The 27,642-nt window shown below is 38.6% G+C and overlaps 2 protein-coding genes across 2 annotated transcripts; both read right to left on the bottom strand.

Annotated features, from left to right (window-relative positions):
- Positions 1-100: 100 nt before the first annotated feature.
- Positions 101-12,277, bottom strand: LOC148820892 (tumor necrosis factor ligand superfamily member 14-like). The gene is made up of 5 exons (XM_088933405.1): positions 12,272-12,277; positions 5,699-5,758; positions 3,792-3,843; positions 3,159-3,224; positions 101-869 (listed from the first exon to the last, which is right to left on the bottom strand). The coding sequence occupies exons 1-5, from the start codon at positions 12,275-12,277 to the stop codon at positions 457-459; spliced, it is 597 nt and encodes a 198-aa protein (XP_088789531.1). The 3' UTR covers positions 101-456.
- Positions 9,999-21,983, bottom strand: tmed1a (transmembrane p24 trafficking protein 1a). Its single transcript, XM_088932976.1, has 4 exons — positions 21,699-21,983; positions 18,100-18,197; positions 13,349-13,532; positions 9,999-12,618 (listed from the first exon to the last, which is right to left on the bottom strand). Exons 1-4 carry the CDS (start codon positions 21,876-21,878, stop codon positions 12,400-12,402), a joined length of 681 nt encoding a protein of 226 aa, XP_088789102.1. The 5' UTR covers positions 21,879-21,983; the 3' UTR covers positions 9,999-12,399.
- Positions 21,984-27,642: the final 5,659 nt, after the last annotated feature.

Raw genomic sequence — 27,642 nt, 5'->3', positions numbered from 1 at the left:
TTATTACATGTTTTAAAGGTAGTGCCAAAAATATCTTTTTAGAATAATTTAAAATTTAGGTTGCACACAGTAATAATAGTATAATAACAAGAGTAACAAATACAATTTTTCCAATTTATAATTAATCACATACACAAGATAAAAACTCGGTTACACCTTAGGTCAGCTTTAGAAACCATAGTACATGATTCAATACTGTACTAAGTGGTCTTCTGTACAATATTCAATGAGTTTCACAAAGTCAGTGCAATGGATTTCTTTAGAATTCACGTGGAACCATGAATCAGGGAAAAACTGTGTAACCACCAAAAGCTCCTGTCCAGTCCATAAGTAGGTATAAACTACTCAACTCTGCTTTTTGAAACTTTAAGGTAGTTCTGAACTAAGAGAAGCAGAGATAACTTTTATCAGCTGCTCATATGGCTGTTGTACAGGCATGAATAAGGAGGCACAATATTATATCAGAAAAGCTCCAAAGAAGTTTTGAGAGGTAGATTGCAGCCGGATAAGGATTTTTTCATTCACTTTAACAAAAATCTGGTCCCCTTCTTTGAGATGATAGATTCCTCCCAGAAAGCTATTGTCTAGCATGTCTTCTTTATCATTACTGCAGTGGTACTTCTTGGAGCTCATGAGCTCCAGGTCTCCAGGAAACCACCGTGTTGACTTGTAAACACTGTGCTTAAAGGTTCCTTTGGCTGAGGTTTTACAATCCAGTTGACCATAAAAGATTTTTGAGTAAATGAAGTAATAGCCTTCAGTCTTGATGACCAGGGAACCATCTTTGTAGTCTATCACATGTGTGAAGGCATCTCCATTCATAGACTTCCAGAACATCTTTCCTTCTTTACTGGCATTGCAGTTACAGCCTGGAAAACAAGAAGCATCCAAACTGTTACTCTGACAATGAATCCTTTCCTAGATCTAGACCATCTGTTTCAGTAAGTGTTAAATGAACACAGCTAAAGTTTTAAAAAAATAAAGGTTGATCTGATTTAGATTCTGATGGTGTTGTACTTAACTAATGCTATTTTATTTTTTTTCAATATTTCCTAATCTTTTAAAGAGAGGCCTAAAAGTAATAAATGTATTATTCCTTAATTACTGCATTACAATTATTTGCTATTTGTAACTGAAATTTCTGTTCCAGAGTAAATTGACCTTAACTTTTGAGTAACTGTCAAAGTTGATTAGTGGTGCATATAGTGTGAGCCCTCACATCTGAAGACTGCTGTACAGTTAAAACATTGCATTTTTCCTTTCACCTTTTCTTTTAAGTAGAATGAACTACTTCTTGCTAGTTTGCAGCCTTTGTGTGGCTATTCTGTGAGATGTTCTAAATTTTTAGTCCTGAAATGCATACTATTGTAGTTTCTAATTGTATTCTTAGGTTGAATCATAATTAATTCTAAAAGTAGTCCACTGGTTTAAAAGTTTAACTTAATCAGTAACTTTTAATATTTCCTAGTGCTTTAGATTACCCAGTGTGAGAATTAAATACCACATTCCTTCGAGTTTTTAAGCACTTTTTAAGCACTCTTTTTCTGCACAGAAATGTTAATTTTGTCATGGTGACCAACAAACTTTTCTAAATTAGGACTTAGCAGTGTTGTTTATAATTTTAACTTGGCTTAATTTATAATTCATATTATCTCATTGACTTGATTATGGAACATTGGGTAACTAAACTAAATTCACTAGTCAGTAGCATCTGATGGAAAATTGAAAAATACTATTTTTTTGAAAATATGTAAAAATGTAGTTACAAATCTTGCAAGAGACAGAATACATTAGAGAAAATGTTTTAATGTTTTGTATTGTTTCATGCAGATATCATTTAAGATCTCCAGCAGGATTTTATTTGGAGACTGAAAAAGTGGGTCAGCTTTTCAACTGCTGCAAAAATCTTTTCAACTTCATTTAAAAAACCTATTAAAATGTAACAAATTATTATATATAATACTATATACTATATATAGTTATATACTATAATATAATAGTATATAAATGTTATAATACTTAAACAAAATCAGCATGAATTCCCTAGAGTAGTGACAATATAACATTTATATACCTATTACACTTCTAATAGTTAAGATCTTAAATTTAGTGATATATTACTACTTATTTCTTATCTTATCAACTTATGTATTATGTACTCAACAATAGAAGCATATATTTAGTGTACCTTTTCATTATATTTTGATACCTGTTTAATAATGCTGTTACATATAATTTATTAATATATATGATAACCTAAAAGCTTCAACTCTTATTTGAAGAAAACCCTACTGTTATCATTTTAGAAGACATACTGTATAAGCCAAACATCATGACAAGCAACTTTTAATACTGCATTTTAAAAATATTTTTGAAACAGAGACTCAGCAGTACAGTACTGTATATGCAGACCTGCAATGGAAGGCAGTGTCACCCTAACAAAAGTATCCATGCCAGATTTAAATTTCAGCGTGTTCAGGGTGTTTCCAAAATCAGGGTCTGTCTTCACGAAATACATCTAGATTTAAATGTTCATTATTGAGCCACATTTCCATTGAGTATGAGAGGGGGTTGGTTCCATGTGGAAAATGTATGGGTAGCCCACCTGCGCTACAACTACATACTGCAGAAGCTGAAATTTCAGCTCAGCCTGTAGTTTTTAAAGCCTGGGCCTTCGGCGTTTTGTATGTCAGCAACATAGTTATTTATAAACACAGGTTAAAGCTCTGGATTGTAGATAGGGTTGGTATGTAAAGGACAAATGTGTCTCACGCTTAGAAGGCTGAGTCTGTCTATAACTCAGGTCATAGTGACACATCTTCCACTTCAAGGCAGGGGGGGCTTAGTCACCCACAATCGCCCCTGTGCAAAGTGTTAGTGAGATCTGGAAAAGCAAACTAAACACCTGCTGGCTGTGATTGTGACAGACTCTCTCTCAGTTTTAGAAGCAGTCAGAGAAAAGGACTCAGGCAGGCCTGTATTCTGCTCTGATAACCAGGTCATCGGCATAGTGTGGAGTCAAGGTTTTTTTAAATGTCATTCACATGCACATGCAACAAATATATCCTAAACGTCTTCAGCACAATTTAACAAAACTCTGAGTTCCAGTATTTATCAGCTCAGTAATCTAATTTACTAATCTAATTTACTACTCTTACCTGTAACATGAGCTTTGGTCTTTTTCTGATCCCATTCAGCTTGGATTGATTTTATTTCATTTTCATCTGTATCAAAAAGAAAAATATAAATTGCCAATAAATTGAATATTTAGTCTGAATCCTGTATAACATAACTTGAAAACTGAATGCTCTGAAAGAAAATAACATAGATCTCACATTGAACATATTCATATACTGTATGTATGGCATGGAAGGTGATATACTGTACTAAGACTGCCTCAGCTGCATTAAAAAGATTAATTAAAAAGATTAATTTTACCCATGTTAGACTTAATCATAATCTTCTACTGTGGAAGGCTGATTCTGATTCTAAAACAATTCATTTCAGTCAAGAAGCAAAGTGCATTTTTACCATATGCATCTCTCCAAAACCTTATTATGAGGACAGTAGGTTATAATCCTTGCCTCCAGCTCAGCATATATGAAGTGGAATAGTCATTTAAATGAAAGCTTTACCATAAGAATACATTGGAATTCTAAGTAAAAAGGTTTTTGACTACGTAACCACCATTTTCATTTTCATGCAGCTAAGAAAACCTTGATACAACTTCTTAATTGATATATCTTCTCTTCAAATAGCTTTTACATTAAATGATCTTAAATAACACTTACCTTGGATTGACTTTTGAGGACTGTTTTTGTTGAAGCTGATCTTATCTTTTTCCTGTAAAAAAGCATAAGGCTAGGATTATATTTCTCTGTCTTGTGCTATACCAGTTGTTGGACATGCAATGTACAGCTTTAGCTAATGTGAGCAGTTCCCTACCTGCTTAGATGAATACTATCACAGCCAAACCTAGTTAACTGAGGATATCAGTACCCAGTGTAACTCTCTTTATGAATATAGATAGACTATCAAAGAGGATTTGCACACAGACCATGGGAATTTCCTACTGGTTTAGCTAGTGCAGTCTTTTTATTAATCCCAGTCTGTGAAACATGTCTAATAAATATACTGTAGCATAACCTAGTGTACCAAAAACATGGGCATTCAAAATTCTCCACATTTCTTTGATAATAAATTCTGGCATATACACATTCTGGTGTTGTCCTTAATTTTGGATTTTGACCATTTGAAATTTAAAATGCATTTCTAATACTTAGTAATGGTATGTTAACCTACTCAAATTCCTTTTTTTTCATCTTTTGTCACACTGTCTTCCTGAGTATGGACAGATAAAGGATACCATAAAATCTCTTCTGTAAGATCTGACCTCTAAAAACCAGATTATTGCCAATTGCATTGCACAATGACCCTCTGCAGTACAGAGCTGTTCTATTAGCTGTTAAACTATATAAAACATGCTATGAGAGCTTTTATGGTTTCCAAAAATCGTATAAAAGCCATTCCCCTTTAAGAAAATTATCATTTAAACTTTTTAGCATCTAGAAATTTTATGCCAGCAGCCATATCACCCTGCAACTCACAACTGGCAACCCACTGAAGCTAAGCAGGTGTGAGCCTGGTCAGTACCTGGATCGGAGACCTCCTGGGAAAAACTAAGGTTGCTGCTGGAAGAGGTGTTAGTGAGGCCAGCAGGGGGTACTCACCCTGCGGTCCAGGTGGGTCCTAATGCCCCAGTATAGTGATGGGGACACTATACTGTAAATAAGCGCCATCCTACGGATGAGACGTAAAACCGACTCGTGGTAATTAAAAATCCCAGGGTGTTTCTCGAAAAGAGTAGGGGTGTAACCCCGGCATCCTGGCCAAATTTCTGATGCCTCCTAATAATCCCCCTCTATGAATTGGCTACATTACTTTGTTCTCCCCCCCCCTCCCACTCCGACAGCAGGTGGAGCGATGCGCCGGTTGGAGTATTCTCGGTCAGTTAATGGCAACGTCAGCTCAAAGATTTGGTTCAAACCACCAAAGGGAGACTGGTGTTCCGACAAGTGGACCCTGCTGATGCGGGATTAAAGCTTGGAAAGAGAGAGCATCTAGAAATTTTAAATGTTCATATGAAAAGTACATATAATTTAACTATATAAATCTTCAATGTTTTATCCACATCATTTTTTTCTAGCATAGACAGCAACTTTCCAGTGCATGCTCAAGTGCAACACTTTTCAGAATATGATCATGTTTAAGAGCAAAAACTTTGGCATTTTGTTCCGATGTTTACAACATTTAATTGCAAGAGATTTGCCCTTTAACAATTTTGCAGCCACTTTCAGAAAATGGAGAGTAACAAAATGCTTTGAAAAGCAGCCCTATAAATGTCAAGTTGTAGTACAATTTACTGTATACTGCAGAAATCTTGACAGAAGCATATGTCCCATTATAAAGACCGTTTCTTATATGCATCTCATTCTATTTGTACATTTAGTCTTTACTGTTCACTTTCAGGTTTTTAACTATGTTTTACTCTAGAGCAAAACAATTTGATTAAAATATACCCTATTAACTTGACTTATGATATGGTTTAGATTCTTGGCAAAAGGTTAAAATAGGTCCCATTTAAAAGAGTGTTAGTTTAGCCCTTGATGCCAATCCAAATACTGCAGACGGTACTTACAGAGTTTCTTGTCCACAGCTGGAAGATGAAATAACCCTCAATCAGCTGGCATCCCAAGAACTGAAGGGGCAAATTCCAACAGCCAGTGTAGTTACAGTTGTCTTTTTGAAAAGAACTGCTACTTCCTCACCAGACCAATATTAGTTACTTGTTCCTTATTATGCCCAGGAGGTACATCCTTTTTCTCTTGTTGTCATTGACCAGATCTTGTTAGGGTGAATTCCTTAGGTTTGAATGGGAGTCTGTAACTGTATGAGGTGGCTACAAAGGAACAAGTAGAGATTAATTCCATGCTGACACAGCATCTCAGCTGATGAGCCTTCATAGAGTGTCACTGTAAGATGGCTCAACAACCAAAATATTCTGTTTCTTCTTTCTACTTTAGCATGGAATTCAGCACGGAATTATCCTCTGTTTGTCCCGTTGAAACCTGACTAAGGGAGTTTATTATGGGCATCTGTTCTGTTTGTGGGAGATGCAAAGAAGGAAAGGGCAAATCTCCTTTGTGCGTACATTTTACAGATAAAACAGAAAGTCCACAGCCATCGTCATTTGGAAGCACCACTCTGTTACTGAAATATTCATTGCTACAAGCTATTTCTTTTTCTTGTTAATAGCCCCATCCAGTTCACACTTTTTTCTGTCATTTTTGCCTCACAGAGCTAAAAAAATGAAATATAAAAAAACCCAGATTCATTACTTGAGAATATAAATGAATGGTATATGTGTGATTAAACCATGGGAGGATTTGAAAATTAAATGTTGACAGCTACAGTGTAAGGTCTCTTGGGTTGTAAGCATTAGTACTTTAACAGATCCAACAAAACACATGTGCAAATACATGTGCTTAAACCAGGCAAAGAAGGCACACTTTAAAGTTTGCTTAAACAGACACACAAAAGATGTCAGCTGCAGGAAAAAAAAGTAATTGATTTATCTATCTGATATCTAATTTTCTCCCTCTAGGATTTGTTAATCTGCTGGAACAGGGTGAGCTGAAACAGCACCATGATGCCACAAATTTCAGGGTGTATTTTAGATGGTGGCATCTCCGTTGTTCTAAAATAATTAGTCTGAATGTATAGTTCCCACCCTCCAACACTTAAAAGCTGACATTGATTAAAACATTGAGGATAGATACCATTACATTATTGTTACTGAATGTTCTCAATGTTCTTGATAATACAATCTCCGAGCATTTTCATGATCTTCAAAAAACATCAGCTTAACATGCATAGTTCGTTTTGTCCAGTATCTTCATTTTTTTCTTTTCATAGTACACTGTGTTTGTTTTGTAAATATTAAATTACAACAACTAAAGGCATACCTATGCAATTGGGAAATCAAAATGATTAAGAAATGCAGGACTGCTTTAGGCATTCTGTTTATTCTTGATTCTACCACAAGGTGGCGAAAAAGCTATGCTAACAGAAGGAAAGTCAAAGGGCACAAACTGTTCAGCTAGGGTTGTAACCATTTGAATGTGAAACTGACTGTTTAGGATTTTGTTCAGTATTCAAAAACCAGTTTTGCATATAATTCCTCATAAGTATACACTATAGTTTCACCAATTTTTTTCTGATACTCAACTGCAATGCAAATAATTTTTCCTTTGAGGAAAAATATCTGAGGGTCTTTAAAACCAAACAAGCTGTTTTGCCGTGTGAGTTTATTTTGTGGTAATATGAAGGTAATGCTTCTAGTAGTACATATCTTTCTTATTACAAAATTATTACACAGAGTGTGCAGCAAAGATGCAGGAAACATACAGTCTGATAAACCATACAGATAAGCTGGGGCATTTTTAACAAAGGTCTTTACAAGGGTCTTTAACAAAGACTAAGCCTGAATAAAAACACCCTTTGAAATGCTGTTTCTAAGAAGTTTACTGAAAAGGTGCTGTTTCACTTCTGTTTTCTTATGTACAAAACGGCTTATGTTGAAGAACAAGGAATTTTCAATATTGAAATTATAAAACTTCTTTCAGTGCATTAATGCATCAATATATAAATTAATACATAATGAGAGGCAACACATACACAGTTCTAATAGAGGAATCATTTTAGGACTTCCTGAAAGTTCATACAACAAATTCTTTGCTTTGTTCAGTTTATTACTGCAATAAGCAGAAGGAACAATCGCAGGCTTCTGTAGTCTGCCTTGGCTGTCAAAAAAGTCTTGAAAATGTGCAGAAATCACTGATGCTTACTTAAGCCTATGACCACCTTGTACCCTCACAAGTTCATAATGTCTACAAGCAAATGCTACACACACACCTCAAAATTGCTTGGGAGACCTGTCCTATACTGTAGTGAGGCAATCATTCTTCTGTGTTCGGTGGTTGAGGATGCTGTTGTGAATCGTGACAACCCATCTCGCAAGTGTTGAACTGTCCAGCACCTGTAGTCTGTGTGTGTGTGTAAGAATACCTTTGCCTATATGAGAATAAGCCCTGTGCTGTTGTAAAATGAACTGTGTGAGTTTCCAAGTGGGAAGGATTGGTCACGAGATATCACCCACATAGCAATGAGCAATGACATTTTCCCATACAAAAACAAGTTATAATCAGAACTCCTCCTTAAGTTTTGTTCAATTGAATTTTGTATAAATTACTCTCCCATGCTGATGGCTGATTCAACAACAGCTGTTGAATCATCCAGCAGCAAAGCACTGATGAAACCTTGATTCAAATGTTATTCAAAAGAAATGACATCTTCCCATTTACAGTAACCTTGGTTAGCTCTATTTGCTACCCAACACTTCATTACAAGACAATAATGATATGTAAAGATTCGGCCATGATACCGCTTACTGCAATGGAAGTCCGAGACTGGCGGGTGCCTTCAGACTGCTTTCACTCAAGGTCTGTCTAGAATCCCAATAAAAGACTCCGCTAAAGTTCTGGCCATTTGAAACTGACTGCAAAGGTACTGAACATGAATATTGGTCTCTCTCTTACTGTGGTGACACATGTACTGGAAAGAGGATTATCACTAACACTACCATCTTAACAAGGTCTAACAGAGAAGAGATCTCTCTGAACGGGCATTAAGATGGCAGGGAAATCAACTGCTAGGACATTAAAGCATTAATCATAATATGTGCTTGACTCCTATCTGCAGACTTCAGTTATGAAGTCATACTGTAAGGCTGAAAACCTTCTAATTCTACAACATGTGGCTGTAGAGTACTCTTGGTCTCAATTCACTTCTATCTGAGCTACATTTCAGGATACTGGTGGCTCTGGCATAGTCCTAACTAGAAATACTTACTAATAATGAAAGGATAGAAATCCAAGCTGCATAGGTTTCCACTTTTCTCTACACTACAAAACTGTACATTCCTTGTGCCATGTTATAGAACAGGGGTTGGAAACCTTTCAGAAGGGGAATGACAAAAGTTAGTTCATGTGGTTGTTTTTATGGACGTCAGTGCCATTTCTACTTTTTTAATGTCAATAATAGCCCGATTTACCCCTAAGACTCGAGAGAGTGGTCAGCTCAGGCAAACAACTACTCATAATCTCAAGTCCTCACCCAGCCATCACAGGTCATGCAATTGCATTTTTTTAGAATGACCTGAATAGGCTAAACAAAACCTTAAGGCTTTTGTCTTGAACTCACACTTGGTGTTATTTGTGTTGCAAAAAAGCTGCATTAACAGCTTACCTACCGGGCAGGGAACAATTCTGACCGAAATTTTATATCAAAATGCTTGGGGAATACTGCCTAAAGTGTGCATACACCTCAAATCAAACAAAGAGACACAATTACTGAAATCTGGTGCTATCTCAATACCAAAGCAAAAGTCAATGTCAATCAGAGAATAAAAACACCAATGGAAATATCTTAACAAAGCCTGGATCTCTCAACAGTTTAGCATCCCTTAAAAGAGACTGCTAGAGTACTTTGAAGATACAAAACAACTAAAACTAATATTTTTTCAATGCAATATTGCATTTTTATAAGTATTCTTTTGTGATCACCGAGAGAACACAAAATAGTTTAACCTGTAGAGTATTATGCACAGATTAAAAGTTTGCATTACTTTTCTTATCAGTGATAAGTGGTCTGTTAAAGATTGTGCTTTGATCTTTATCAGTTATAGAGAATTTCAGGTATGGTGGGGCAATATCTGCAATAAGTCTTTTGACACGTGTTAGCAAATCATCAAGAGGTAAGGTTCAGAGACAGAGCATCTTTGCTCTGTCTCATCTAAACTTCCACATTTATAGTCCAACTCTGCCAGAAGGAAGACATAAAGCACATACATTCAGCTCAAAAAGCACAGAACAATCATATTTCTTTAAAAGTAGAAGTTTATTTAAAACAAATACATTTTCAGATTTGTCCAAAGGCACAACTTGTCTAGTGTAGATATCTTCTTTGTAGGAAAGCATTACACTTCTCGTTAGCCGTGGTTTCTTGGCAATTTTAATGTATGTTCATTGACAGACATATTTTAAATAGCAATTAAGCCGAACAGCAATTGGCACATAGGGCATGAGTAAACAATGATTAAAGGCGTTTCTGTAATGCAAATCGCTGTTAATTTCACAGTGTTTAATATCGACAATTGACCAGTGAAATGTTCTAAAAAGGCTCTTGTGTAAACATCTCACAAGAAAATTTTTTCACTTTGAGTTATTATAAATCCCTGACCATTCATAACAGTAAATATCTACATCAATACGCAGCCAACAGCGAGCAGGAATTGCCTGACTTCAAGACATAGCTCTACACAGCACTTGTGGCATGACTACCATTAGACTTGATTTGTGGACAACTGCTCAGAGCCATCAAAATGCTTTGAGAACCACAAGATTCTTGTGGCCTAATAAGGCCTAGAAAAGAAAACCACAGTGTGTGTAATCACAGTCTACTAGTGAGATTTGCTAACTACAGAGTCGGCCTCGGAATTCGTTGAACAAGACCCCTATGGCCATTAAGGCTCATTCTCGTTTCCTGATGAACTTTATAATTATGCTTCATGCCAAATATTAAGATGGATCGGTCTCTACTACACCAGCCTTAACATACAACAGACCCCATTACCTTGATAACTTCTAAACTTGTTCACATCTGATTAAAAAAAATCTTCATTAATCCCAGTCTTAATAATGTTATGCACTTCAAACATACCCACTTCATGCATTTAAAGCAATTTCTTTCTCCACCCATTATGAAACATTATAGTATATCAGTATTTTACAGTTTTTAAATATTCAGTGCATGAAGTCGCAGATGATGTTTCACACTCTTGTCACAGAAAAAGGCTAAAGCATAAAATTAAATGGGCTAATTTAAACACTTTATAAATCCCCTGTGGCAAAAGAAAGTGTGAAGCAGAGACAGTTGTGTTTGCAGCATTGGGCTTTGACTTAGCCTGACCTGATGTGTTGGGAAACACATTAAGACTCATACTGTAAAGAGGTGTAATTCATCACAATTTTTTCCACCTGAAGGCTCCTATACCAGCAAGCACTAAGTCCTGGATATTTTATGCTTGGCTCTCTAATATTGGAAAAAAAAGCCTATCAAGTGTTGCCTATCAAGTATAAAATGGGAGTCAGTTTCCCAGTAAAGAGAGGACTTCATTTCTGGTATGCTACAGAATTTAAGTACAGTACCTGCGAGTACAATATGTACTAAAAACATTTGTGGACAAAGCCGCCAAAGCACACCAATGAGGCCAAACCCCAAGAATGTGATGCCAGGACTCACCCCCGGGAGTAGAAAGTAAGAATGAAATATAAATGCACTTTTGTAAATGTTACAATAAAAAATCCAAATCAAACCCTGCCACCCCCACCTCAGAAAGATTACAAGAATAGAATCATATAGACACAGGAGACACCATACCCTAATAACCCATAATAATAATGGTAATCTGTGCCCCAAAACTTTGGGCATTCTGCAAACCAGAGCATTATAAAGTAGGATTTTATTAAGTCCTTGTGAAATGTTTGGAGGAATTGGATTTTGCATGCTGTTAGGCAAGGCAACGAGAGATGTTTGACAGTGGTGGGGGACCATTTTAATAAAGGATCTCACCGGATCTTGTACTGAGTTTTTGCAACTGGAATCTCAATCTGATTACAAGCTGTATCTGCTGAAGATGAGACAGACTAGCAATGAGATCGCAACTATGAAGAGGAACAGAAGTTGCATCAGGCACAATCAGGTGAGACTAGAGCACGCTACACTGAAAATGCTTTGCAAAGATGAGGTCTGGATTTGGGTCTGAAGAGCAAAATAAGAGAGAAGATAAAATGAAAGGCAAGCTTCTTGATTCCAAGGCTTCACAATTTTAGGCAGGGGTGAAAATGGCTCACCTGAGTGAAATGCCCACTGGACACAAACGGGAGTTTAAGCATATGAACACGTCCAGTCCAAGATCACGCCCTCATATAAGCTAGGGAAGCAAGTTAATGTTGCGGACAGTTTGTGATCAGTTTCTGCAGGGGCAAAAAAAACGCATGTGCAAAATTGGTGGCAGTATCACCACCCAGGTTGATGCAGAGAGTTTGGGAGTATGGTGTGGACAGATTGTGCTCAGTCAGATGCAGGATACCTCCATGTAGGCAGAACAGATCAAATGCGTCCCATTTGGTCATGAGCAGCTCCCCACCACACTCTCCTCAAGTGAGACGGGGAGATCCACGTGAGCAATTGTGGAGACCTCTCCTTGTCCTTGGGTGGTTACGTACGGACCTTCCTCTTGTCTTCAAAGAGGCTCTTGAGGGTGTAGACCTGCATCAAAGCCACCACTAACATTACCAACATGTTGACGGAAGACCAGAAAGTAACCCGCCACAGGTTGTCTTCCTGGAGGTTGCGGTCCCGAGCTTCGAAGGCACGCAGGACCGTCTGCATCTGCATACTACGTTCCAGCCTTCTGTGTACAGAATCGATCGAGTCCTAGACAACACAAAGAAGTCACAAAGAATGTCGGTAAAGCAAGGCATGTCAGTCAAATCCTTGATCTAAACTGTACAGTTCTTCCTCACATGGGCCAAATATACACCAAGACATCTTGAAAAGGATTAAAAGGATTAAGTGCCCCAATTTTGTATTTTCGTTTTAATAATCATCCTTTTATCCAAGTCTTTAACATTTAATAATTTGAATATTGCATGCACAGAAAGTTTAGTCAAGCCTTCCAACAGATGTACAGTATCAACTCCAGTCCTCCAGGGCCATGTGAAACTCCAGTTTTCATCAGCTCCACATTTGTTTACACAATTGATCAAGTTAGACTATTAATCTAGATGAACATAACTGACATTTCTCTCAAGGTCTTCTAAACATCTAAAAACATGTACAGATGGAAGCTTGAGTGCAACACAAGACAGAAGACACTGCAGTCCTCGGGAACTGAGTTTCCCACATCTGCTGTAACTGGAACAAAACTCTGGGCCTACTTTCACCAAGACCTTATTTTGTTCTTTAGTTTGTAATTTCTACTTTTCACACAGATTTGTGCAAGAGCGTATTTTGGTATAAATCAGATCAGACTTTCAGGTAATTCACAGACAAGATAAGCCTTCTCAGTACTATTAGCCTGGATTCAGTACACTGCCACCCCTGCATTCCCTAAGTTTGGCACTGAAAGGGCAGAAGCAGAGCAGACGCAGTAGCCTTCTTTTACCCTGATGTCTTCTAGCTTGTATTCCAGGAGGTTCTCGGGCTCCACCATGTTGGACCAGTCATCCTGCACCTCCTCCCCTGCTGGGCCTTCAAAGATCACTTCGAAGAAGACCATTTTCTCCGAGAACTTGCTGAAGGTGTTGTCAAAACAGATTTGGTAATCCCCTTCATCCGTGGGCTCCACCCTGAATAGAGAATGCACGAACACTTTGAAAATATAGCATCATATAACGATGGCAGAAACTTGGGGTTCCAATTTGCTCCAGCCTACTTTAATACCCGTCAGTCTCAGTTAAAATAAATATTTGTCTATTTGGGCCACCGTGCTTCCACTGAGTCTTTAACTGTTGGTTTAAAAATAACCTGGAGGGCCAGATCCCACAGGGACTGAAGTTGTACATCATGCCTTTTCACTCAGCTATTTGCACAGAAGCAACTAAAACCATTCATCTCCCTATCAAAACAGACGTTGGTACAACAGCATATTAACATTAACCATGGAAGGTTTTCACAGACATAAGGAGTGGTTTCTTGAGGCTTCATTTAAAGCTATGCAGCTTGTCTTTGATTACAATCAAAACTGTTAATGACTTTTGATTGCTTTTCAATATGTTTGTTATAAATCCAATGTAAACGTGCACTCCCAGTGATTAAGTTCTGAAGAGAAAGAATATTCTACCTTTAGGTTATTTTCCATTTCTGCTTGGAAGGAAGAGATCTCACCCTTGTGTTAAAAACACAGAATCAACTTGTAGAGGCCACTGAACCTGCTCAGTATGATGATGAACTGCTGCACTGCCCTGGCTCACACTCTACTACTGTAAGGCAATTGCACCACTGAACACTTCAACAAACAAACTATATCCTGGACATGCAGCACAACTGATCAAACAGGTCTTGCAGCCCTGCAAGTGGACTGCCATGAAAAAAGGAAAGAAGACTCTAGTTCAGCTATTGAGATTATTGTACTGCATCATACAGTAAGTGACAATCAAACTCCTTCATACTGTAACATACACAGGAAGAAGGTACTTATGTTGTAAAAAATGGCAGACCTTTTAACATTCACAGCTATAATATTATAGAATTGTAAATGATGGCATGCAAGTATTTCTTGATGCGCAGTGGCCAAACAATGTCAGGCCTTAGCTACAAAGGACTGACAAATATAATTGAAAGAATGTGCTCATTAAAGGGGAACTGCACTGCTATTTCTATATTTCGGTGCTAGAAAGAATCAGCACTGATGAGTGCACTTCAAACCACAATAAAAGTAAAATGTACAAACTTGTTAACCCTCCAATTTGCATTAAAAATAGACAATTTCCAGGTATGCACAGCACCATATTCTACGAGTCAGAACAAGGCAACAAAACTTCCAGTAACGAGATGAGATGAAGCCTTATTACATTGTAAAGAAGCAAGCTTGTGAATACATCTCTTTTAATCCAACAGAAATATTGCTCTGTAGTATAGTTTTGCCGACTAATACTACTTACTCGTTAACGGCACGTTGGAACATTTTTGCGGTGAAATAGCTGCTGTATTACCTGTACTTAATTTGCTTGTACATCGTATTACATTAGTCATTACAAATGAAGGGTCACTTCATGTCACAATTCGTGTTCGTGTGAAGTAGCCCATGGTGACTTGTTTGTGACAACATGGTGACTTACCGTACTTTCACAAAGTTCATGATTTTGTACTTAGTTCTAAATTTGTAAAACTGTTCTATACCACTGGTAAATTTATTTTCTTACAAAGATTTAATAACCGGTCTGAGAAATTGGCACTGTTGTTCCCCTTTAAATGTGGATTTAAAAAAAAAAGAGCATTACAAACAAGGTGCCTTCATGTAAATAATAATTTACATTTATGGCCTGTGAATTACAATAGGTTCCTAGTTTTTAAAATGATAAATGCATTCTCTTGTTCTCTGAGACATGTTATCAGCATGGCCGCAGTGTTAAGAGAGTATAACTGCACAAGCTTTTACATACTCCTTCCAATACTTCCTTACAGTATTCCTTTTTAAAATAATCATACTCAAGCAAAATAATCCTTCTGACAAACCTAAAGATGACACTTTGATTTGCAGCTCACGTATAAACCATACAGTAAATAATTAACAAAGGTCTCTGCTTCTTATTTTTCCAGCTTGACAGTGATGAAGGCATAGGAATGAGACAGTCCTGTCCTAGTTTACTGTTTTCAATACACTGTGGAAGTGAACATGCTAGAGAATGGTTTAAAAAAGGCCAGAACAAAACCAGGTAGTACCATCTATCAGTGAAGTCAACCAAACATCAGAATGACAGAATAACTGCAAGAGCGCAGGAAAATGGCGACCGGGGTATTAATTTGATGCAACTACAGCTCCAATGAGAACACAGACATTCCGCTGTCAAAAGCGGACATTTTCTTTTTAACACCTCAAGACCACAAGTTCAGAGGAACTTCTCAGGCCCCTCCACTACTGAGTCACTTCCTTCTGAGAATCTAGACTCAAGACGTAACATTCTACGGTGAGCATGGCTTCATTTAAAGCAATGCAGCTTCTCTTTCATTACATTCAAAACTGTTAATGACTTTTTATTGCTTTTAAATCTGTTTGTTATAAATCCAATGTAAACAGGCAGCACTGGAGTGCAGAAGACCAGGTTTGTGTGACAATGACTTGGCAGTCTTAGGAAAGATGATGTAATCAATATACATTTAGAAACTTAAAGACAAGACCACATCCATCAAACTTGATTCTCTCCCTATGTTCACTTGATTCATCAGAACAGCAGCTTCATTTTTTTATTTCATGAACAGGAAGCTGACCGGTTCAGTATATTGCATAAATAAAACACTCGCATATATTGCATGCCTACATTTACAATATAAGGTTATTTGTCCTGTGCAGATCTATAGTAAGGTTTGCACGTGCAGACATTAGCTTTTGTGCAAGTCATACTGACTACTCAGAATTTAAATGCCACTTTTTTTTTTAAATCGGCTACAAAATAAAAACAACTTTCCTTTCCTTTAGACCCCAGGTGACTTTTTAACCTACATTAAGACAGTAGCTTCCAAGGTGAAGTACATTCATATTGATCATGAGTTGGGTAGTATTAAGGTAATTAAGAATACATTCTTTTTTCAGAAAAGATGATAGACCATCCAACACTGAAAGGATATGAAAGCAAGCCCACCGTATTATAGTGTTACCATAGGATAATACTACTAGTATGTGGCTAAAATAAGTCAATTGCCTAAATGACACCAGTTAGTTCAGACACCAACTTGAGTAATGGCTTAATCCTTAAGAACATGGTCATTGCATGAAACAGGAATGCAGCAGGAAAGCTCTTAAAACACAAGGTTACAATAAGAAAGAAGATTTTTGCCCACCTTGCTTGTTTGGTAGATAGAAAGTTTCCTAAATATCATCAGACTGCTGTCTGTAAAAATCCCTGGTCGACAGCAATAAAAAGGCTAAGGAGATGGTCTCAAATCCCTATAACATTCTGTGTAGAAAATCAACTTCCATTTTCTGCCCTGAATGTTGCTAATTATAATGTCCACTAACATCCCCAGTCACTGCATTGTTACTGATCTTCATCCTGATTTGACTTGGTCAAAGCTCTTGATTCTGAATACCTGGAAAACACTGATCATGTCAAAACATGAGACTCTCAACCTTGATTCTAAAAATCAACAAATCGGCCAACAATTCTGACAATTTAACAAAACATTGTTGCACTGCCTCAATCTTGCATGTGGAGCGCCTGTTTGCAACGCAAACGTTTAAGCGGCTCAATGGATCACAGTGCCTCATAAAGCTCCGATTCAATGTCCTGGCTGACTACAGTGTGAAAGACATTAAAGGGCTGGCCCAGGGAAGTAAAACTCCTGTGCTAAATGTGGCTGCAGCTGCTGTGATTGGTCAATCAAAAAACTGAACATCCTTGGATCAGAACAGGTGCATTAATATTAGAACATGGAAAATCAAAAAGGTGAAGAAAAAGAGGTAGTCAATCTTCCAATTAAAGGTCGCAGGGGAGCCAAAGCCTATCTGGACAGTACACCCTTCCACTGCAGGGACACACAGACACTAGGACCACTTTTCCCCAGAAGCCAATTAACCTACCAGTATGTCTTTGAATTGTGGCAGGAAACGGGAGCACCTGGAGGAAACCCATGTGAATATGGGGAAAACATACGAACTCCACACAGATAGCACCCCAGGTCCGGAATTGAACCCATGGCCCCAGTGCTGTGAGGCAGCAATGCTAATGACTGATGATTGACCAGACAGTTTAATCCAATTGTTTCCTAACGGATGGTAGGGTACCAGCTGGTGTACAAAAGTACCTCTTGCTCTCAGTGTGAAATACACCTTCCCTTAGATTCCACTTGTGTCCTCCTGTTCATGTTCCACATATTGTTAGACGATACATGACAATACATAGCTCTCAGTTTCACACAATAGTAACAGCAGTTCATACAGAAGGCCACAGTGGTATGGCAGTCAGCACAGAACTCCAGGGTCTCAGAACAGTGAAGTTTCTCTCAATTCCTTTGGGAAGACTATAAGATTATTAGAGGTGGATACAGACAAGATACTAAAGTTATCTCAGATTGTCTTTTAAGAACCATGAAACAAAAGAGTATTTGACTGAGTGTTAAAAGCTACCGTTAACTAAATGATGTGAACAAGAACCTCTAAAATGGGAGCAACAAATGGGAAACAAAAGAAAAGCTCACGTGTGAACACCGTCTGATTTTCTAAAATCTGATATTATATAATATCCGTAGGGGCTTTTGATGGTGAAATCCACATCCATTCCTGCGCCGGCGATCACCTGGAAAAGAGTAGACACTCTGCTCAAAAACTGTACAGTGTGAAGATGAAGGTTGAAGTGTCCAGCGTTTCAAAGCAAAGAGATCTCAAACAAGAGAGATTTCTAAAACTTTCCACAGAGGTGATGCGGGTCCCATTAAAAACTTTTTTTTTCTAAAGTAGATTTTATTTTAATGTTTCAGAACAAATATAAAACTATGATAACATTTCCCTCCCTTCACGAAGTCCCCCTCACCAAGTTTCCCGTCAAAGGACCAGAGAAGTAAATTCAGACACAAGTGGAAGCAGTGCAGCAAGCAAATTATTCTCCAATGTAGGTCTGTCCAATATGGATTTCAATATACAAGAAAAAAAAAACAATGGGAACAAATCTGTCAAATGCCAAAATTTTGACTATGAACAGTCTTAGTCAGCGAAAAGTAGCATCCATGGTAACACATGCTCTACAATCTTCTGGTAATGTCTTCCACACTCCACCACCATCACACTGCACCCTTTCTCTCATGTCAGCAGCCATATCACTCTACAACTCACAACTGGCAACCCACTGAAGCTAAGGAGGTGTGAGCCTGGTCAGTATAGTGATCCTAATGCCCCACTATAGTGACGGGCACACTATACTGTAAACAGGCGCTGTCCTTTGGATGACATGTAAACATGTAAAACCGAGGTCCTGACTCTTATGGTCATTAAAAATCCCAGGGTGTTTCTCGAAAAGAGTAGGGGTGTCACCCTGGTGTCCTGGCCAAATTTCCCATTGGCCCTTACCAATCATGGCCTCCTAATAATCCCCATCTATGAATTGGCTTCATTACTCTGCTCTCCTCCCCACTGATAGCTGATGTGTGGTGAGCGTTCTGGGGCACTATGCCTGCCGTCGCATCACCCATGTGGATGCTGCACATTGGTGGTGGTGGTGGAGGGGAGTCCCCATTACCTGTAAAGCGCTTTGAGTGTAGTGTCCAGAAAAACACTATATAAGTTTTAAGCAATTAATATTATTATGTCTCGTCTACTGTTACCAGGAGACGTATCCATGCCAACACACACTCTACAATCTTCTAATAAAGTCTCCCAAACCACCCTCTCTCATCTACACTGTTACCATGAGAAGCTCAGTGAAGTCATTTTTAGATTTTGTTTTGGTTGAATGTGCAAAGGTGCAAGCGTCCTCAGCTTTCTAATGTATCATCAATGCCCTTGCTTGAAGGAAAATTATTGCCACCATTTCTTATGCTAATCCTAATTAAACATACATAAAGGGTCTGAAAACAAAAAAAAAAGACTAAAAAACATACGACATGAATGCTAAATGGAACTTTAATTCTTATCATACTGGTTATTCAAACACTCAGAAACACCTAAAAGACAAACATCCTGCTGGTTTATAACACACAGCAGCAAACGTGGCCAACAAGGTACTGTTCGTACAGTACACATATCATTCACTTGCAGAAAAGCCCTTAAGATCATTGTGGATGACTACGCCTAAGTCTAGCTAGACTCCTCTTGTTAATAAGATCTCTGATTACTGGTTCCCCGAGGAGCATCTCATTATACTTAGTCTCTCACATCAGTTTTGAGTACAAACACCTTGTAAACAGCCGTATGTTTTGACAGCCCAGTCTCCGAAATCTAGTTTATCCTCTTATCAGGTTCCTCTCTTCCATCAACAAGGGGACGCTCTACATAGTAATAAGGAAAAACAATACAATAAAAGGTAAAAAGAAAAGAAAATACATGATAAACTGTAAGGCAGTCAGACATAGGACCAAGTAAAAATGTGAGTTTTCAGTTTAGATTTAAAAAGTCAAAGAATTTGTCTCTTGAAGAGTCAGAGAAAGGGAATAACAAATGAACAGCAACAGAAAAGTCACAAAAGGCCCAAGAGTTAGTCCTGGGTACAGTGAGCAGAGGACCAGACTCAAATGAATGGAGCTTATGGGAGGGAGTGTAAACATGGAGGAGTTCAGAGATGTATAATGGATACAGAATGTTTAGAGCCTTGAAAGTCAATAACAGGATCTTGTATTGAATATGTGACTTTATAGACAATCAATTTAGTGACTCAAGTGTAGGAGTGATATGCAGGGCCTGGTGTGAGTTAGAAGTCTAGCTGCAGAGTTTTGGATACATTGCAACGTGCTGGGAAGAGAGTTAGGGAGCCCATAAAGCAAAGAGTTGCAGAAATCAAGCCTTGATCTTTTAGATGCATGAATCAAGCATTCAGAATCAGATATTGATAGAAATTGCCTAATGCTGGCAAAATTTCTAAGGTGAACAATTTTCCACTTAAGGCTCAAAAGATGGAAGAGGATCACTTATGACTTCCAGATTCCTGACAACAGCTGACACCTGAATGAAGAAATCATCCACTATACTGTAAGTGTGAAGCTCTCCAGCTTTTCCAGCTGACATTTGCTGCCCACCAGTAAAGGGTGGGAGATATAAAGGGGTAATCCTTTTAGAATTTGCAACCAACTTTAAATTTCTCATCAGGGGTTAGTTTAGAAGTAACTCCTAGTCAACAAACCAGACTCTCAGACAGGGTAGTCTAACAAAGGGGCAAACTTCTTAATGCAGACTTAGGTTTAAAATGCTTAGTTCTCTACTGCTGTAGAGGATGCATACAAAGTGGACTGAGCTGCACCTTATCTAGACACCAGTAAGCGTAATCTAATTTAGATACACCAGGTACAGTATCTTTAACCTTTGCGCTGACAACTAGTTCGAAGCACAGTGAGGACACTTCTGAATACTTTTTCACATTTTAACGCTTCACTTCATAATGTGCTTCGCTGAACACTCCTCAACAGACTGAACACTGTTAAATGAATATGCACTTCGACAAAGAGTACATGTGCGAGACACAACACCGGTTCTCATATTAAGTAGAAATTAACGAGTATGTCCACAGGCTGGATGGAGCTTTCTGTATAGCAACTTGCATGGTGACTAAATGGAAATTTGTGGTTTTGAACCTGGAAATGACTACATTATTTTTCCAAAGCATCATACTAGATTTCCTATGTAATCGTGCAGCTTTATATAGGTAAATGAAAACACATAAACGATTAGCGTTGTTCAATCTATCGCTTCACTCAATAAGCCTTTACATTACAGAACTACACACCGAAGTGACCCTAACTAAACAAACGTGTGCGTTGATTTTTAGTTTCACATGTTTTTCAATGAGGAAGTGATAACTTCACATTGAGATTAACTACAAATAGTAGGATAATGCACGACAGGGTATTACAGCACGAAGGAGGCATTAAACACGAAGCGCGATTGATGAAATAAGAACAATCTGAACAGGGGAAAAAGTCACACTCAAGTTCCCCATCAAGCTCCAGGTTGCACAATTTCTCAAAAGCGATCGGAGAACTTGATTGCAAAGGACAAGAGAGACTCCTCAGTTACCCCTTATTATAAAAAACTCAGTACAACTTCGGCATAACCTTTACCCTTAAAAAGGAATTGGTGTCTGTTCCTGTCTTACCTGGTATTCTACTTCCATTGTACTGTTTTTCGTTGCAGTTTGAAAAAAACACTCAGTTCTCCCAGCAGGTAAAATAAAAGTAAACTCACTATCTTTGGGGGTGTTGAAAGCACATGTCTGACACAGACAGAAAGCAAAAAATATTGCTGAACAAAACCATATAGTTCCTCTGGGCTCCATGACACTGCTTCTGTTTTTTTGATAGGGAAGGACTTTCGGGAACTAACTTCCTCTCTGTCTCCTCGGCCGAATTTCCCAACCTCTGGATTGGCTGAACAGCTCGAGGTGATTGACCTCGTTATGCACCAATCGGAAACGAACATGGCACCAGGTGTTTAGCCAATAACAGCGAGAGCAGGGCGATCACAAGGTGAAGCGCACCAATTAGATTTGACAGCGGGGAAGATCGGCTGTTCTGAGTGCAGCATGTTAAGATGGACAAGCAGGTAGCAGTATGATTGTTGTACAATGCATTGAAATGAGTGATCCCCGAACCAAATTATTTAGAATACCAGTTTCAAGAAATCAACCCCATTATAAACATTAAACTAAGATTTAATTTAGATAATATTTAAGTTATAAAACCTATTTGAAAAGGCAAATATGTAGGTTAACTAATCAGTTTAATTTTTTTGAGGGAAAGCGTTTGTCAAAATCATTTCCTGAAACTGAAAAATGTTACATTACTGTTACAGATTGTGTTAACAAATTCTGAAACGTTGCTGCAGATAACATGTTATGAGATTTACAAAATGCAATTTAACTAATCATTTGCGCATTAATAATAAATTGCACACACTGTAGTGGTTTCCTATGCATACAGGAAGGGATCCACTTCATCTACCACTGTAGCGCTGGGCCTGTCTGGTTGACAAGACAGCCATTCTGCACCAGCAGCCCTGCTGTTCAATAAATCAGGCACAAAAGTGAGAAATTGCTTCACTAATTGAGGTACAGTAAGTTGAAACTTTCTGGAGGGCTAACTGTACAAGCCCAGAATTGACTTAAGTCATGACACCAGGGTTAACACTTCTACTCTTACCAATGGTACAATAGGAATGTAAATGTTCAGGTAATTAAGACATTAAGGTGTCGCCCAAAAGGCTGCACTTCCTACAATATGACATTCCTGTTCACCACTATGGGGCAGTATACTGGGGACTAGGCATAACCAGGTGTAAATGTATCACTAGATATTGAGGACCTGATGAGTGTATAGCTGGGTATTTTGGACCAAGTGTGAATGTAGCTCTGGGTATTGTGGACCTGACATTACTGTGTGGATCCACAGACACCCTGTAAATTCAGATGCTTAAACTAGAATTAAAAGAAGAATAAAAAGAAAAGACAAAAGGAATATACATATTCAGTACAGACAAAACGAAAACCCAAGAGGAATTGAGGTGATGAAATACTTAAACCTAAATGCCAGGTATGTTAGAAACAACATCCATGAAATAAATGTACTTGCATTAGTATATGGCGATGTAATTACAATCACATGGCTACAGAGGGGGACAGAGGAATACAGTGGTAGTGGACATACTGTACAATGTTTCAAAAAGACAAAAAAGATGGAAATGGTGGAGGTGCAGCACTATAAGACATTCACTCACAGGAAGGTAAACCAGAGGAATCAAGGACCTATATTGGGGGTGGAGCAGTGGCACCTGTGGCTAGAAGGTTGCTGGTTCAAATCCCATGGCTGGCAGAGAAATCCTACTCCATTAGACCTCTGAGCAAGGCCCTTAACTCCAGCTGCTCTAGGGGTGCTGGATAAATGGCTGACTCTGCACTCTGACCCCAAGCTTCTCTCTCTCCATCTGTGTGCATGTGTGTCTCATGGATAGCAAGTTGGGGTATGCAAAAAGACAAATTCCTAATGCAAGAAATTGTCTATGGCTAATAAAGTGATCTCTTAATCTTATATGACTCAGGCATACAAAAAACATTTAAAGAGCAATGTGTCAACAGGTGTATGCTACTGCCCAACCAGTTCAGATATCATTTAAACTGTAGTCCTGTGTCATAAGATCTGAAAGACACAGGGGGTGCTGGAAAAAGGAATTGAAATGTGGGCTTTACTCACTTTGTCAGATTGCCTCCTATAGAATGACTGTAATGATATAGGCTTTTCAAACAATGAAGAAAGAGGGAGGAAACAAGTGAGAGAAGCATTTGAGAACTGTCATTAAAATGGAAGGAATAGCAGACAGTGTAGAAGCTGCAAACACAATAAAAAAACTGGGGATATATTTGGTAGAGTGTTGTAGTTATCTGAATCAAGCTACCTACTGTATGTTGTTAAAGCAGATTTCTTGTGTTCTTTAAAGAAACAAATGGATGTGATCCTCTGATCCATTAGTCACAAAGAAGCACACAGGCAAATGGGCAGAATGGTACACCCTCATATTTAACCTTTCACGATTGCAGACAGTTCCCACTGAAAACAATGCATATTCAATTCAGTCCTAACAGTTCTGGCCCATAGACATCACCAGACATTGGATATCCTTCCTGGTGATGCTCTGCCAGGCCTGTAATTCAGCCATTTCAGTTTCTGCTTGTTTCGGGTGTTTTTGCTTTGAGTCTTGTCATCAGTAAGTGAAATGCATGCTCAATGGGATTCAGGTCGGGTGATTGACTTGGCCAATAAAAAACATTCCACTTTTTAGTCCTGAAAAACTCCATAGTTGCTTTAGCAGTATGTTTGGGGTCATTGTCCTGCTGCAAGGTGAAGCGCCGTCCAATGAGGTTTGAAGCATTTGTTTGGATCTGAGCAAATAAGGTGTTTCTGTACACTTCAGAATCCATCCTGCTGCTGCTGTCTGCAGTCACATCATCACTAAAGACAAGTGAGCCAGTTCCACTGGCAGCCGTACATGCCTGAGCCATAACACTACGTCCACCATGTTTCACAGATGAGATGATAATGAGCAGTTCCATTTTCTCTCCATACTTTTCTCTTTCCGTCACTCTGGTACAGGTTAATCTTCATCTCATCTGTCCATAAGGCTTTGTCCCAGAAATCTAGAGGCTTTTTTATGTACTTTTTAGCAGACTGTAACCTGGCCTTTCTGTTCTAGAGGCTTACCAGTGGTTTGCTGCCACACCCTGTACACTTAGAGGGTGTTCTACTTCTGTCCTGTTCCTAGTTCCCTGTGATTATTCATGTCTTTCCAGTGTGTCTTGTTGTGTAGCCTATTTACTTCCTGTGTCTGCTCTGCTCCTCACTTAGCATTAAGGGTACGGATGTCGTGAGACCCACCTATTAGGTCGCCCCACCTCTGTGGCCTGATGGCATAGGTTTCTATACCGACATACCGCCTCTACTGCTCACCAAATCATTCCACGGCATGCTCTTTCCGACATTCGCACATTGACCCCATGAGTGGTGCTTTTTGTTTTTACCACTTTGCTTTGGGCCTTTTTTTCAGTTCTCTATAGTGCCTGTGAGTGGGTCATTCAGCATTATGCCTTGCCGACATCCACGTACGAATACCTGGCTTTCTTCAGGTTGTCACTCCCGGCATCTGTGACAGAATGTTGAGCTTATTTTTTGCCCTCGCGAAGCAGTGTTTTTGAAATTTGTTCCTGGGTTCAAAAAAAGGTAAAAAAAAGTTTTTAAAAAAGTAATCTTTTTACTTTGCTTTTTTTACTCATGGCTTCCTGGTTTCCGTGTTCCCTGGTCTCCCTGACTCCTGTTTCCCTGGACTCTTGGTTCCTATCTGTTGTGAGTCTTTTTCGTGTGGTTTGTTGTCATGGTCTCCCAGGTTTCTTTATTTGGGTATTTTCTATGTGTTTTGTTTCCCCGGGCTCCCACGCCCACTGCTGTCTCTGTCCTGGGCTCCCACGCCCTCTGGTCTCCCTGGTTCTGGGCTCCCACGCCCTCTGGTCTCCCTGGCTCCAGGCTTCCATGCGCCCTGGTCTCCCTATCTGTTGTTTGTTCCCCTGTTCCGGGTAATCAGGCTTATTTTTCTTGTTGTGCGTGATTTTTTAAGTGTTCGGTCATGTTTTTTGTCTTGCTCCTCCGGAGCCCAGTCCGCCACCCCCTTCCTCTACTCAGTAAAGGTTTTTTTACCCCAGAGGAGGGAGTAGCTCTCAGCTGTGGACTCCCGGAAGTTTCCTTTCAGTTAAATGAGGTTTTTCCTCCCCCCAGTGCTGTGCAGCTCTTTTTTAGGGCATCGGGAGCTGCCCTTGAAGGGTGGGGGGGGGGGGATACTGTCACCTAGAGGGTGCTCTACTTCTGCCCTGTTCCTAGTTCCCTCTGATTATTCATGTCTTTCTGGTGTGTCTTATTGTGTAGCCTATTTACTTCCTGTGTCTGCTCTGCACCTGACTCAGCATTGAGGGTACGGATGTCGTGAGATCCACCTAATACCAGGTCGTCCCACGTCTGTGGCCTGGGGCATAGGTTTCTATACCAACATCGTCCGACGCCCTGAGCCTGATCTGTTCAACAGAGAGTGTTCCTGATCTGTTCAACAGTCGAAAAGGGTTTTTTTCTTTATGATTAAAAGTAACCTTGGTCATCCACTACTGTGGTCTTCTGTGGTCTACCAGGTCATTTGCTATTGCTAAGATTCACCACTGTGTAAGACTGTACCAAACAGTTAATTTTGACACACTTCATGTTTTGGCTATGTCTCTGATTGATTTATTCGGATTTTTCAGCCTCATGATGGCCTGCTTTAGTGGCATTAACATTTCTTTGGTCCTCATGTTGAGAGACAACAGCAACAACAGACTCCAGATGCAAATGCCACATCTAGAATCAACTCTAGACCTTTTGTTAGGTCTCTTGTGCATGAATTAATGATGCAACGACACACAGCTGGCCAAGAAACAACTGGGCAGCCAATTGTCCAATTACTTTTGGTCCCCTAAAATGGGAGGAGTTATTATTATTATTATTATTATTATTATTATTATTCAGAGACAGTTTCTTCCCACACACTGTCAGATTACTGAACTCTACTCCTACCACTGTCTTACACTGATGTTTTTTTTAAAATTGTATGTTATTTAGCTTGTTGTTGCAGCTGCTGTTCTGTGTTAATGTTTTCTTAGTCCTTCCTTAATGTCTTTGTATTGGAGCATACATGCAAATAGGCTTTTCATTGCGCTTGTGTATATGATAATAAACCGAACTGAACTGAGAGCTCTTTGACATCTCTTGTCTTGCCTTAGCTCAAAAGCCTCATCTAGTGGATATCAAGTGTTACCGACTTTCCCATTGTGATGTCTGACTCGATCTTCAGACGTGATCACCACACAGAGGGCTGAATCCACCACATGCTCAAGAAAACAGTACTTTGCAAGATTTTTATACAAGCTTTTGCAGAAACCTACATTTGCTAGATGGTTTGAGAAAAACAGATCAGTGGGTGTATTGTAATCAAGACTCATAATGGAAATTAAAAATCAAGAGGTGATAACACACAGTTTATTTTGAATCATGTTTGGTATGAGAATGTTTCTCATTTATTTTGAATTTTATATCCTTGTACCAAATGTGTTTTAAACTCCTTGTGAATACAGACTTGTATCACTACACTTAAAATAAAAAATGGCATCCTCTTCTTTTCTATTCTAAAGAGAGAGAGTCCAGTTCCAATATCTAGTGTGAATATTTAATGTACAAATATTTTTGATTTTGTAATTTAAAGGATACTGTGTTTAAAAAGAACAGTTAATTTAAAATGGCGGAAAATATATTAGATGGTAAAATGGCTCATGTACAGGCATTTGATAAGAGACTCAGTGTTTACTTTACTTTACTACCAAATACAAACATTTCTACAAAAATGTAAGTTTTAATCAATTGTACAGAAACATTACTACATCAGTAACAGTTATAGGCCAGAACACAACATAAGACAGCTAGAAGAAAATAACTTTTAAGTTTATTTGTTCCATTTTGAAATTTAAAAATGCAATCTAC

The sequence above is a fragment of the Atractosteus spatula genome, chromosome 14 (assembly GCF_055471065.1).
Source record: "Atractosteus spatula isolate fAtrSpa1 chromosome 14, fAtrSpa1.hap1, whole genome shotgun sequence".
NCBI classification, from domain to species: Eukaryota; Metazoa; Chordata; class Actinopteri; order Semionotiformes; family Lepisosteidae; genus Atractosteus; species Atractosteus spatula.
Note: the sequence above shows the minus strand (reverse complement) of the source record. Positions and strands in the feature narration are given on the sequence as shown.

What these genes read in the sequence shown, in the direction of transcription:
- tmed1a (XM_088932976.1), bottom strand. Translation starts at nt 21,878, where the DNA reads ATGGAGCCCAGAGGAACTATATGGTTTTGTTCAGCAATATTTTTTGCT. An exon ending in CAATGGAAGTAGAATACCAG is followed by an intron (nt 18,198 to 21,698) that starts GTAAGACAGGAA and finishes ACTCTTTTCCAG; the next exon opens with GTGATCGCCGGCGCAGGAAT. An exon ending in ACAAGCTAGAAGACATCAGG is followed by an intron (nt 12,619 to 13,348) that starts GTAAAAGAAGGC and finishes TGTGTTGTCTAG; the next exon opens with GACTCGATCGATTCTGTACA.
- LOC148820892 (XM_088933405.1), bottom strand. An exon ending in TCCTCAAAAGTCAATCCAAG is followed by an intron (nt 3,225 to 3,791) that starts GTAAGTGTTATT and finishes TTTTTGATACAG; the next exon opens with ATGAAAATGAAATAAAATCA. An exon ending in GACCAAAGCTCATGTTACAG is followed by an intron (nt 870 to 3,158) that starts GTAAGAGTAGTA and finishes CTTGTTTTCCAG; the next exon opens with GCTGTAACTGCAATGCCAGT.